Source organism: Tachypleus tridentatus, chromosome 13, assembly GCF_004210375.1.
Source record: "Tachypleus tridentatus isolate NWPU-2018 chromosome 13, ASM421037v1, whole genome shotgun sequence".
Taxonomy (NCBI): domain Eukaryota; kingdom Metazoa; phylum Arthropoda; class Merostomata; order Xiphosura; family Limulidae; genus Tachypleus; species Tachypleus tridentatus.
Genome location: NC_134837.1, coordinates 182,006,609 through 182,020,361, shown reverse-complemented (window position 1 = coordinate 182,020,361; position 13,753 = coordinate 182,006,609). Strand labels below are relative to the sequence as shown.

The 13,753-nt window shown below is 31.1% G+C and overlaps 1 protein-coding gene across 4 annotated transcripts in view; it reads left to right on the top strand.

The window, feature by feature from the left end:
* LOC143237131 (transcriptional enhancer factor TEF-1-like) overlaps window positions 1-12,892 on the top strand; it is a 90,656-nt gene extending 77,764 nt beyond the window's left edge. For 3 of the 4 annotated variants that reach the window (XM_076476039.1, XM_076476036.1, XM_076476038.1), the window contains exons 4-12: window positions 1,172-1,384; window positions 3,105-3,145; window positions 3,764-3,950; window positions 4,353-4,415; window positions 4,693-4,800; window positions 5,432-5,490; window positions 6,329-6,410; window positions 10,286-10,438; window positions 12,355-12,892. In XM_076476039.1, the coding sequence (XP_076332154.1) occupies window positions 1,172-1,384; window positions 3,105-3,145; window positions 3,764-3,950; window positions 4,353-4,415; window positions 4,693-4,800; window positions 5,432-5,490; window positions 6,329-6,410; window positions 10,286-10,438; window positions 12,355-12,468 (1,020 nt within the window). In that variant the 3' untranslated portion in view covers window positions 12,469-12,892. The remainder of the gene's footprint in view (window positions 1-1,171; window positions 1,385-3,104; window positions 3,146-3,763; window positions 3,951-4,352; window positions 4,416-4,692; window positions 4,801-5,431; window positions 5,491-6,328; window positions 6,411-10,285; window positions 10,439-12,354) is intronic. The other variant, XM_076476037.1, reaches the window with a different exon arrangement.
* The last annotated feature ends 861 nt before the right edge of the window (window positions 12,893-13,753 follow it).

The following is a 13,753-nucleotide window of genomic DNA, read 5'->3' as shown; positions in this document are numbered from 1 at the left end:
ATACTATTGTCATACAGGGTTGTTTAAATTAGTAATATAAGTTAACAATTAATACCTAGTATGTATGTAGATAACACAGTACTTTACTGTAATAAATTTTATATAGTTATGTTAATTTAAAACCAGTTCCACATGTAGTGTTACAACACTATATTTCATGCAAAATTGTTTTCAAATTTAATATGATGACAACAACATTTTTTTCTCGCAAATTCTCAAAAGTGCATCTCCTGGATCCCCGTATCATTAGCATGTTTAGCATATTAATTGTATTTCGCACAATATATTTTGTATCCTAATGTCTCAACGGTATGTCTGCGGACTTACAACGCTATAAACCAGGTTTTTTGATACCCATGGTAGGCAGAACACAGACAGCCAATGGTGTGGTTTTGTGCTTGACTTTTAACAAACAAATAATGTATTGGCTTTTAATCTTACAAATTAGATCCCACTAATTTAAAAAATAAATCAGGTTCAGACTTCATTCTGTGATAGCATTCAATTTTGTGTAACCGAGAAAAGCGACTCTAAGTTCAGAAATTTGGAAGACACCCAAATGTTTTAAATGAGTAATTTTCTCTGAGTTTTTGAGTTTTTGTTACATAATGCTCAACCGAGAGAGACACGGGTTGCAGACACAGCTTCAGATATTGTACGTTGTTGATTGGTCGGATTTTAGATCACTGTGTAAATATGTTATTAATTTTGTTTTTGTCATTTTCGGTGTAATTCTTGTTCACCAATATTTTCCTGTAACCACAAAACATCTGTTATTATTTGAATGTTTAATTGTACTACTCACTATTTGTGCTAAAAAGTGATGAAAAAAACTCATGCTCACTCACTTCAGATATTTTATTTTTTAAATCGTCTTTTAGTTTGTGAGTCATATCAAATTAAACAAGATCTTACTTATTTAATATATACTACAAAGTAATATCTTAATATTATTTCTATACATGTGATACTTTATTTATTTGTCATATTTCTATTAGTGAAAACTATCTGAAATTCCCGTTTGTATCACATCCAAACGACAGCAGGCAGTACAATATGGTTAGATAACAATAGTACTCAATAGATGGCGATAGTAGAATAAACTTAAAAGCCTTCCTCCTATTCCTTTCGACCAATATGTTTATTGTTCGTTAATTCGATCCACTTCTAGGAAGATACGACAAAAGAGGCAGCTCTTCAGTCGATGTCTTCGATGTCTTCTGCTCAGATCGTTTCTTTATTCTACAGCCAAGAACACGCTGTTAAGGAGAAGGCTTTACAGTCACTGAATACCCTGTCTTCAGCCCAGATTGTGTCTTCCACTGCCATACCAAACAAAGCTCTCTCATTGGTCACAACTCCTTTAAACTACACTGGCACACCTGTAAGTTCCTTGCTAGGTTATGTACATACCTTTTAGCTCTAGGTTTATGTTCTTTTATCATACTCTAACCGACAAAAGAAAAACACAGGACAAATGTTCATAGGCCATCACTCGGTTTTGTTTAAAAAAAAAAACAAAGCAAAATGATTTTAATATTACTTGTTACGCTTTTCTACTTGTTCAAACGAAACAAGTCAGTCAGTCAGGGTTGAACACAGCCAAGGAGTATCTGAACACATGCAGCATTCTATATGGTTCATCTTGATCAGTCAGGGTTGAATACAGTCAGGAAGTAGTTGAACCCGTACAACATTCTATATGGTACATCTTGGTCAGTCAGGGTTGAACACAGTCAGGAAGTAACTGAACCCGTACAACATTTTATGTGGTACATCTTGGCCAGTCAGGGTTGAAACCAGCTAAGGAGTATCTGAACACATGCAGCATTCTATATGGTTCATCTTGATCAGTCAGGGTTGAAATCAGCTAAGGAGTATCTGAACACATACAACATTATACACACAGCCCATCTGATTTACAAAAGCTTAAATGAAAACAAAAAAAATGAACCTAGAAGTTGAAAAGGTGTTGTGAATAATGCAAGGTTTAAAAACACTCTCAGTACAAAAAATGTGTTCTCAACTCATTAGGAATAAATTTAACGAAACATTCTAAATGCTTTTATTAAGTAACGAGTTTTAGGTTGAAATATTCAGCCCTCCAGCGGCACAGTGGTGTGTTTGCAGACTAACAACGCTAAAACTGGGTTTGATGCCCGTGGTGGGCAGAGCACAGATAGCCTATTGTGTAGTTTTATGCTTAATTCAAAACAACAACAAAACATGTAATGTCTACTTTACACATGACCTTACTGCTGAGATGTTTAAGCAATAATTAATTTGTAGCCTAACCCAGTTTATTTGTTTGTGTGGGTGTGTTTTGTGATAGTAAAGACACAACTGGCTGTCTTCTGTGTACACCAAGAGGAACAGAGCTTCTGCTTTTAGTGTTGTAAATCCAAAGACTTACCACAGTCTAACCTAGAAGACAAATGGAGTTGAAGAAGCAACTTCAAAGTAAAATAATAATATTAATAGGTTATGAAACTACATAAATCAGAACATAGACATTCTATTAAATATTATTTTATTTCATAAATTACAAATATATTTACGAAGTTTCTCAGGCGTTCGAAATAATTTTACAGCTTAAATATAAAAGCATTTACATCTTGTGGCGCTATCTCTTGAGTAGCAGTGAAATTAGAACAGGATATGCATCTCTTTCCACAGATACGTTGTTTGTAAAACTGCACGAAATAAACAATTTAAAATTAATATTTTTATTTCGAGACCTTTTAACAACGTTATAATTCGTATATTTCATTAAGTGAAATATAAAATAATTACATAAGTTTTATATATGCAGTGTTTAATATTTCTGACACATAAACAAACAATCTTTGTTTTATTTTAGAGAAAAGCCACATTGGGCTATCTGTTATGTCGACCACGGGAAATCAAACCTTGGATTTTAGCGTTGTAATTTAGTAAGCGCAGCGCTGTTTTGTGGGGCACAAGTAAGGCACACTCGCCTTTTTGTCAGTTATTAATGTCTTGAAGCACTTCAGATACTTTTGTACAAAATATTATCTACAACATAAAAACTGTTGACTTATTTTAGTTATATCAATTTAATGTTTTATTACTTGGATTTCTAGTTCTGGCAGACAAACCTCGGTCAGCCCGTTTCTACAGAAGAGTAAGTGATGTTAATATTTTTTTAAATTTTCAGTATCGCAAAAAAGTAGTTTTTGAACTAAGTACATTTTGAAATAAATTTTATATTCAATTTTATTTACCTGTCAAGTTTCCTGAGTTATGTATGTTTATCAGTATAAGTTTCCTGAGTTATGTATGTTTATCAGTATAACTTTTGTGAGTTATGTCATTTATCAGCTCAAGAATCTTGATTTATGTAATTAATCAATGCAAGTTCCCTCATTTATCAAAGTTCATCAGTGTAAGTTTCTTAATTTATATATATATATATTCATTAGTGCAAGTGCCATAATGCATGTACATTCATCGGTATATGTTTCTCGATTTCTTCTTTTGAAAGAAATAATTTTACGTTGATCATGTACACTATGGGATTAAATCAACAGATAAATTTATATAATATTTCATGAAGATCCTAAGCATCTCAGTATAATTTTTTTTATTACAAATACTGAGATTAAAGCAGCGTATGTAAACCCGGAGAATCACGTTCACCAATATTTATGTACTTAGCTAATTCTAAGAACAATTTGCAGTTATGTCAAGAGCCGTTAAGTCTGTAATATCCAGTTTTATTAATATTCCCATGTTTATTTAGTGTCAAACCTTTTGTCAGCCAACCTTATGGAATGGCCCTGAAACCGCCTACTTCCGCTACAATTGGTGGCGTGAACATTTTGTCACCAATTGCATCGCCCTCTTGGGAGGGACGTTCCATTGCTACACATAAACTTAGGCTAGTAGAGTTCTCGGCATTTATGGAGCAGCAACAGGATAATGACACAGTAAGTTCTGGGAAGGAAATAAGAAAACCATAAATATCTAATTTAAACATGCATGCAAAAGACAAAACTATTTTGTTACAAAATGGAGCTAGAAATTATATTTTCAGAGCTTCGAATAAAGCTCCTAGGTCTGCTCATTCATCCATCTTTTCTTTAGGTTAGATATTCTTATTATAATATTAAATATTTGTCAAGCGATTTTAGAAAAGAAATGTAGTAATTACTTTATTAAGGCTGTAAAATTGTTATTTAAATGAATAACTGATTTTTAGTTGGCGAAATAGTCATATAAATAATGGGACGTATATATATACTCTGTTTTAAATATTAAATCGGGACACGATGTATTAAACGAATGTCTGACTTTCCGATTGTTCCTGAGTGTTTTCTCTTATTCTTTAGTATGAAAGGCACCTATTCGTTGACATAAGAGGACTCCCAAGCTATTCAGACCCAGTACTGGAGGTAAGTTGAATTGAAGGGAAGGCAATAATTCATTAGTAATTATTTTTTTATACACTTGTGCCGTTTGTTTTGCATTTTAGAAGAGGAACTATGAAAGGATGTGGTAAACTGAGACATTGCTATTATTTCTTATGTCAGCTTTCAAATTTAAAAACTTGGACCTATGATAGAAGTACGGTAATAAAATAACTATTTTTTATTTTATTTTCAACTACATTTCACTTGAAAATATAAGTTATGTCAAGTATGATTTTTTTTTCTCATCTATGCACTTAAGGCCGTGGATATTAGACAAATTTACGACAAGTTTCCAGAAAAAAAAGGAGGCTTAAAGGAATTATATGACAAAGGCCCACAGAACGCTTTCTTTTTGGTAAAATTTTGGGTAGGTATTTGAATTATGTTTAATATATTATCTTCGAAGAATACAATGAAAATTAGCAATCCTTTATTTACCGATTTTAATTGGTCTAACATATTCGTTTGATAAGTAATACAAAGTTTAATAACTAATTTAGTATTCTTTTAGTGAACATATGCGTAACGCCATCTAATGATTAAAAGCTGAAATGTACTGTATAATTTGTTTTAAATTTTATGGCTGTTAAATGAATGCAGATGAAACATTCTATAAATATAAGCTGTTATTACTTATGATGCTAATAACACTGCCGTTCACTGAATTACAAAAGAAAATATGTCAAATTTACTTCATTTTAGAAAGCAGAATTATACTTTTATAAACAAAAATTATGCCCTTATTAGCTGGAATTATATCGCTTTTCAGAGACGTTTTGCCAAATAACTAATTGACGTTAAATGAACATTTTTGAAATAAAATTTAAAATCCAACACTAATAGTAGTTTAACTTACAATTAATAAGAATATATTAGTCTTCGATCTCTTGGTAAATGTTTTATTTTGGTAAGCCCAATTAACATAAAACTTAATACTTTGTTAAGTAATTTTTTAACCTCTAAGGTTTTATCATTTTTTAAAATTACTTTTTCTTCAGGCTGACTTAAACACAAATATTCAAGATGAAGCTGGTTCATTTTATGGAGTTACAAGCCAGTAAGTTTCACACTGTTGTAATATTTACATTTTAACAATCGAATTAGTTTAAAACTTTTATAATGTTTAATTAACCAGTTAGTTAATTTATAATATTTTTATGAAATTAGTGTAGTTAGTAAGTTACACACTTTTTATAATGCTTCCATTTCAACAAGTAGATAAGGAATTTATGCAATTTTATAATGTTTAATTTAAACAAATAGCAAATTTCAGCAGATTAATAATGTTTATGTATGAAATAATTTTGTGAAAATGAAAGTGGTTGAATAATAATTAAAGAAAGTTTACAAGAACATTTTAAATTATTAATACTGTTGAAAACCTAGTTTATATGTTGTTACTTTTAGTTTGTTTGGTGATGAAAATATTAGTTTGTGTGACCTTGCTTTTTGTTTGTTTGGTGATGAAAATCTAGTTTGCGTGGTGTTGCTTTTTGTTTGTTTAGTGATGAAAATCTAGTTTGTGTTATGTTGCTTTTTGTTGATATGTTTCTTTCTTTTGTGTGTCTGTTATTGAAAATCCAATTTTGTGTTACTTTTTGTATATTTGATGTAACATAAAAATTCACTATACTGAACATTTGAGATGGGGTTAAAAGAAAGATACATATACCAATTCTTTGTTAAAATGTATTAAGTATTAAACATTATTAAAAGTATTTGTGGGTTACCCTTAAATATTCATGGAAGAGATCTAACTTTTGTTAACAGTATTTCATCTCTTATAAATTCTAACATTACTCATCTTGACTGTTTTGTGTTTCTTTGGCAAAGCATTTTACGTGTGGAAACACACACAGCCATTTAGTTTATAGTGGTTTATTTTTAATTTCCAGATTTGAAAGCACTGAAAACATGACCATAACTTCTTCTACAAAAGTTTGCTCCTTTGGTAAACAAGTAGTAGAGAAAATGGAGGTAACTGTTTTTTATCATTTGATATATTTATTTGCTGGTAACTTCTGGTTCTGTGGGAATCAATCAGTATTTTTAATGAAGCAAAGGTCATAATTAAAGTTTTTTTTTAACTCAAACAAGATGTATAGATGACCCATATAGACTGAATGCTAATATTCTCAATGAAAGCCAAGTAAACATTGTGGTTGGTACCACTGTTATAGGAACCGGTCTTGTAGCAACAGTAAGGAAACACATTACGCGAGTATAATAACAGGCAGGCAAACAATGATCATACCTGAAGACAACAGACCAATGTTCTGTTAAAACATGTAGTATGTTCTATCATTAATAAGATTTTTTGTTTTGCTTATAAATCCTTGTCTGCCTTCCTGTTATTAAAAATAAGTGATTATAATAGTGGTACTGACTACAGATATAATTTATTAAATAGAATACAACTTTTGAGATACTTGCAAGGGTGATAAATTGAAAAATAAGTGTAAAAGCTAGAAGGAAGGTTTCTGTGGGTGTTTGTCCCTCCATTATAAAGTTTATGGACTTGTATCAGCAAAATGAGAGACTCTCTTGGTGTGTTAACTTAATGTTTGTATAGTGATAGTAACAAAGTATTAGAAAACGTTGAAATTGAGATCAAATAACTCCTAGTGGTTCAGCTGTAAGTCTGAAGGCGTATAATGCTAAAAACCAAGTTTCACTGCCCATAGTGGTGGGTAAAGTATGGATAGCCCAATGTGCAACTTTTCACTTAGCAACAAAACAAGTATAAACATGTTTTATGATAAATTAAAACCGCAGTGTCTACATTACTTACCCTTATGTTACCACTGTAATTTGGTAAAAAATAATGTTCTGAATATGATAAAATTATTTAAAACTCATTCTTGTTCTGATTGAAGCTAGTACATAATTAACTTTTTGTTTTAATCATATTAATATATTAATTGTATTATGTCTTTATGTTATTCTAAATTCTAAATCTTAAGAGCTAAATATTTCATTACAATATATTTAATTTTGTAAATCACTGGTTTGAGAACAGATTTTTTTTTCTTCTACAAAATCTATACATTAGAAAAGTGACTGTTTCAAGATATAATAAACAGTTTTTTTTATGTAGGTTGTTGTACAGAATAATTATGGTTGTTAATGCAAAGATTATAACAGAGAGTGTATGTGATGTCTATAGGAATGTGCATCATGAAGATAGGCTTTCATGGAAGACAAAGGAGATAAACAATTTACAAGAACATCATACTAAATTTTACAATGATAGCTATGAAACTAAAGATTTCATGTATTAGACATGAAGTATTCATGTTACCTACCAACCTAACAAAGCAATCTTTTTGAAGTGTTAAATTACTTCTTTTAACAGTTGCAATGAAGTTTCTTTTGCTGTTTTTGTTGTTAAACACAAAACTACACAATATGCTATCTGTAGTGTGCCCACTACAGGTATTGAAATCAAATTTTTTGCATTATAAGCCTACAAACTTACACCTGAGTCACTGAAGGAATTATTTTGTATTTCATAATTTAGTTGTGTTTGACATGACCAGGTGGTTAGGGCACTTGACTCGCAATCTTAGAGTTGAGGTTTCAAATCCCTGTCATACCAAATATGCTCACCCTTTAAACTGTGGGGATATTATAATCTGATGATCAATCCCACTGTTTATTGGTAAAAGAATAGCCTTAGATTTTGCAGGGGGTGGTGATAACTAGCATTCTTCCCTCTAGTCTTACACTGCTAAATTAGAGACAACTGGAATAGATAGCCCTCGTGTAGCTTTGCACAAAATTCAAAATAAAACATAATTTAGTCAGAGAAGTATTTGACTTTTGCCAACTATTAATATAAATGAAAATGAAATGAATGTTTTTGTGATGGATTTCAAAAATGATCACTTAATGAACTTAATTAATAATTATACTTATTTATTTGATGAACTATAAAAACTTATGTTTAGTGATGTTTAGGAAGTTCATTGTTTATCTTTGAATATTGTGTGCTTTAAAACAGTATTTGTTACTTTTATCAAAATCGAGTCACTAAAACTAAATTATAAAAATGGTTTGTTTGTTTGTTTGTTTTTGAAATTTGCACAAAGCTACTCAAGGACTATCTGTGCTAGCCCTCCCTAATTTAATAGTGTAAGACTAGAAGGAAGGCAGCTAGTCATCACCACCCACTGCCAACTCTTGGGCTACTCTTTTACCAACGAATAGTGGGATTGACCATCACATTATAATGTCCCCACGGCTGAAAGGGCGAGCGTGTTTGGTGCGACGGGGATGCGAACCCGCAATCCTCAGATTATGAGTCACACGCCTTAACACGTTTGGCCATGCTGTGCCTATAAAAATGGTATTTTTTTTGGTACAATAATGAAAGGAAAGGAGCATTAGATGACAAACCCAAACTTCACATCCAAAACACTGTAGTTTTGAAATTTTCACTTTGACAGGGAGTTTGGAAACTAGGTTATTTAATCTCAACACAAATACCTTTGATAACACTTTTAAATAACACAATGTCTGTGTTAGTGTCTGAGTAATTTTGTAAAGACCACTTAAAAGGTTTTTCTTGTTGCTAGTGGTGTTTCAGTCTTCAATGTAGCAAAACTGCCTGTCATTTGTTTTAAATATTGAATGTTTAGTTGTGATCACACTTGAACATTCTTTTTAAAACGTATTTTGACTTGCGATCTTACCGAGTTGCTAATGTTTTTTAATCTTTGGAACAAGAACTGCTTGACTGGTCTTTTTAAAATACTGTATGTTCTATTGGTATCACACTAAATGGCAGGAATATATTATTTTCAATAAGGTGACATGCTTATTATCATAACAGTTTCCATGACTTATTCTGAAAGTGAAACATATATTTTACTTGAAACAAACAAACCAGAAGTTATATATAAAGAAAGCAATGTGTTAACTTTCTGTTCTATATGTCGTGAACATTATTAATGAAAACTATTTTAAGTTACAAGTCTATTTTTAGAACAAAAACAAACAATCTTGCTCATTTAAAGCATTGCTCATGAACCAACTTGGATATAACCTGTAGGTAATATATTAGATTATTGTTAGTTCATCACTGTGTATAACTTTATGTCATACAATATAATAACTTATGTGGAAGAAGAAATGCATTGTATGCATGTCTTTGTTTCTATTGTTAAATCTTGTTCTAAAAGTCACATTTCAGTATATCATACATGTTTAATGAACAAGGGAAAAATTGGAACAGTAATTAATATACATCTGAATGTCAGAGAGGGTAGTTATAATAAAAACATTTCATTTTCTTAAAAAAGAAAACTAATAAAACTTTTAACATGGATACAAAAACTAACCAGAAAAAACAATAGCACATAACAGACTGTGATAGCTTTTATCTTACTAGTTTTAATACAATATGTTAGATTGTTTTAATGAAAATATGCTGTTTAAAAAGGTTTCATAAAATGTATTTTCTCACATCATTTTTGTCCTGTTCTGGGTACATCTGCAATCTGAAGTGTTCATAAAATTATACATATATATAAAAATACTTCCCTTGGTAGCTGAAACTTTTTTTTTAACATAATCAGTTCCAGATGAGAGAATGGTAAGCATTAATAATGTAATAGAATATACTGATATTTTTTTGTATAAAAACCTCATTAATTAACTCTTGAAACATTTTTGAAAGATAGTCCATTTTTTGTATAGGTTAAGAGCTCACAAAATATGACCTATGTTCTAAGGGGAAGTGGTTTACCTGATTGTAGCTAACATGATTAGTCCTTTGTACATGTGAAATTTTACCTCATTGGATATCTGTGGATTACTCCTTAAAATTTTGTATTTTCTGAAATCTGCAGACAGAATATGCCAGATTTGAGAATGGTCGATTTGTGTTTAGGATTCATCGATCACCCATGTGTGAATACATGATCAACTTTATACATAAACTAAAGAATCTTCCAGAAAAGTACATGATGAACAGTGTCCTGGAGAACTTTACAATCTTACAGGTAAAGTCATGGTTAGAGTTCTAAAGAATTTCACCATTTTATAAGATAAGTCATGAACAATGTTCTGGAAGAGTACTTCATTTTAAATAAGGTCATGAATAGTGTCTCAGAAGACTTCACCATTTTGAAGATAAAGCCATGAATAATTTTAGAGAATTTCAGTTCTCTACAGATATGGTTATTAAAAGAATTTTTATAGAGGTTCACAGGTAAGGTCATGAAAAATGTCCTATATATTTTGACCATTATACAGATAAGGTTATGTATGAACAGTACCCCACGGAGGTTTATCTTTTTACAGGTAAATTATAGATTAATAACTAAAATAACTGAAATTTTCAACAAATTATTATATCTTGGTTATTAGAGCTAACAAACACCTTGAATACATACTGTAACATTTTGATACTATAACCTGCATTAAGAGTATATAGGCAAAAAATTAATAATATATAATAGTGATGAAAAAATTGACAGTGAAACTTTAAAAACAATCACTTTAGCCTATTACGCCCCAGAAGATGTGCCAACAAATAAAAAACTTTATCTCTGTGTTTATTATTGTAAAATGTTTAACGATATTATGTTTATTCGTATATCAAACGATGAACTAAACTTAAAAAGGTTAAAGCAATAAATTAATATAATAAAATCATATTTTGTTTAAAGTCAGCAATTTTTGTTGTTGACGAGAGTGCAGAGTTTTGACCTTAAAATAGACTATACATGGCCTAAATTGTAAATCAGTTATATAAGTGATGGTTAAATTACACAATTTGATCTCACAAGGGCATTCCGAGAATTGGCTGTGGACGTCACTGACTAGATGTATGGTATTTTCAGTTGTTAAATGTGCCTTATCAGCTACATGTAGTGTGTTAACTTGTTATTTTAGCTGATAGAGTCGCTCGACTTATGTGCGAGAATTCTAGTGTTCGAATCCTAGCTGTAAAAATAATAAAATTTCAATTACCGCAGCTGCGTTCTCTCTCTATATTTGTTGAAAATAAGAGATAGCGATGCACGAAAAGGCCTTGTGAATCTTTCTAAAATAATTAGTGAAATATCGTATGTACGGTGCATTTTTCTCCGCACAGATGGCTTCTCTTACTTAATTCATCAACATGTAGGAATATTTTCTTACAATTTACAGATTTTAGAACAAGTGAGATTTGATTTATTTTTAGAACAGGTAGGACGTTTCGGTTACAACTTTTGATGCAGAGTTCTTTAGCTTGTTTTTGTAAGATACGTGATACGTAAATTAAACTATGACTTTGATTTTAAAATGTTAAAAAATATTTTCTCCATACGGAATTTAGGGGAGTTTCTCTTGTACTTGTAGCGATATATTTGAAGCTTGCTTGTTAGGTACTGCGTAGTCAGCTTAGGCCTATATCTGTAATGACGTAAGACAAGATGATAGAAAAGTTGGACGTTAGGCTCAAAAAATTAATAGAACTGTACCAACCAAACGTAACTGCTGCTATAGTTTGAACTTATACTTTCATTACCAGTTTATTTACTGATAAAGTGTATTTTATTACAATATACAGCTTTTACAATAAGTAAGATTAGATTTTAGAACAGGTACGACGTTTCGACCTCTGGTGCGGTCATTATCAAGTGCGCATGGTAGGAATATTGAGTCATTTAATATAAAAAGGTTTTTAAATACTTAAAAATGTAAAACAATGGTTGCATAACACAGTTTTAATTTGATGTAGTTTTGTAACAAGAGTAAGTTACTTATTAGATATATCAATTCGATTTTTTTCCCCAAAAAGATATAAATGTATTGAAATCACTTCATCTTAAGTTGAACTTTCTTTTTGTTTGTTTTTTCTCACAAACTTCGTATGTATAAAACCGCATTAACTGGTTGGTGGATTATTTTCATTGTTGTTTTTTCACAGGTTGTAACGAACAGAGAAACCCAAGAGACGTTGTTGTGTATTGCCTATGTTTTTGAAGTGTCCACTAGTGATCATGGCGCTCAACACCATATCTACAGATTAGTCAAGGACTAACATATCGACATCAGTTCCTCATTTATTCATTCAGTCCATTTAACATCTCTCTCTAGTGCCTATAATCCCATTTTAATGTGGCCTAAACATGTACATAAGTTATTATGTGGATGTAGTGAACAAGCTCTCTTAATATTAAGAGAGCTGGAAGACAACTTTTCAGATATTCATGTTTATTTTTTACATACAGCGTGTGAATTTTGACACTTTGTTGCTGTATTAACACATTTTAGAATACTTTCAAACATAAGATGTTGTAACATAATAAAAAAATATATATATATATATATAGGAGAAGCTTCCTTGTTTACAAGTGTACCCGACTAGATTGTGACAACAGCCGTTAACAGATTTTCCATGTGCGTCAATCGTCAGCAGAAGCCACTGTACAAAAGAATAAAAGGAAATAATAATTTTTGTTAAAGTTTCACTTTGTTTCATTTGATATTGTTTGTTTAACTTTGTAAATTCTTAACTTTGAATTTAACATTTTAAAGTCACTGGATCAAACTTTACCCTAAGCTTAAAAGAATGAACGATATATATATTTTTTCCAGTGCATGGTAAATTGTGATTTGTATATTTTTATATCCCAAAACAAAATAGTAAAACAAAAATAATTAAACATCAAAATTTAATTGCACGAGGTTTGTACCAATACCTTCATGTTCATAATAAAACATGTTCACCGTTGCATTAGTTTAGAATTTTAGATTTATAAATATTTCTACATGTATGGTTTCGATTTCTTTTTTTCCCGTGACGATTCGTGGTTTGCGATGTGCTGTCTTGAAAACGCGCTGCACATTTTGAAGCCATGTGTTGTTATTAATGACAGATAAGTTCCACTACTCAGTCAGACAAGGAGTGTGTGTGTTTTTCCTGTAGCAAAGCCACGTTGGACCATCTGCTGAGTCCACCTAGGGGAATCGAGCGCCTGATTTTAGCGTTGTAAATCCGTGGACTTACCGCTGTACCACCGGGGGACAGTCAGATAATAACAACCCAAGAGTGGATTTTTTGACTAGATGCTTTCCTTCTGGTGTATTACTTCAAAATTATGGACGTCTTTGAAGAGATAACCTTTACGCGAACCTAGAAAATCAAACTGATAACCCACAGGGCAGATATCATTCGAGTGCCCTCGAGTTTGCATGCGTTTGAGTAAGAGGACGAATTACTGTAAAAAGAACATATTGTTCATTTCTCTTCATTCAGCAGGTCACCGAACAGTTAAATAATAATAAAAAAAAAAACAGCTTGGCCATACTGATAAGGAATTTTA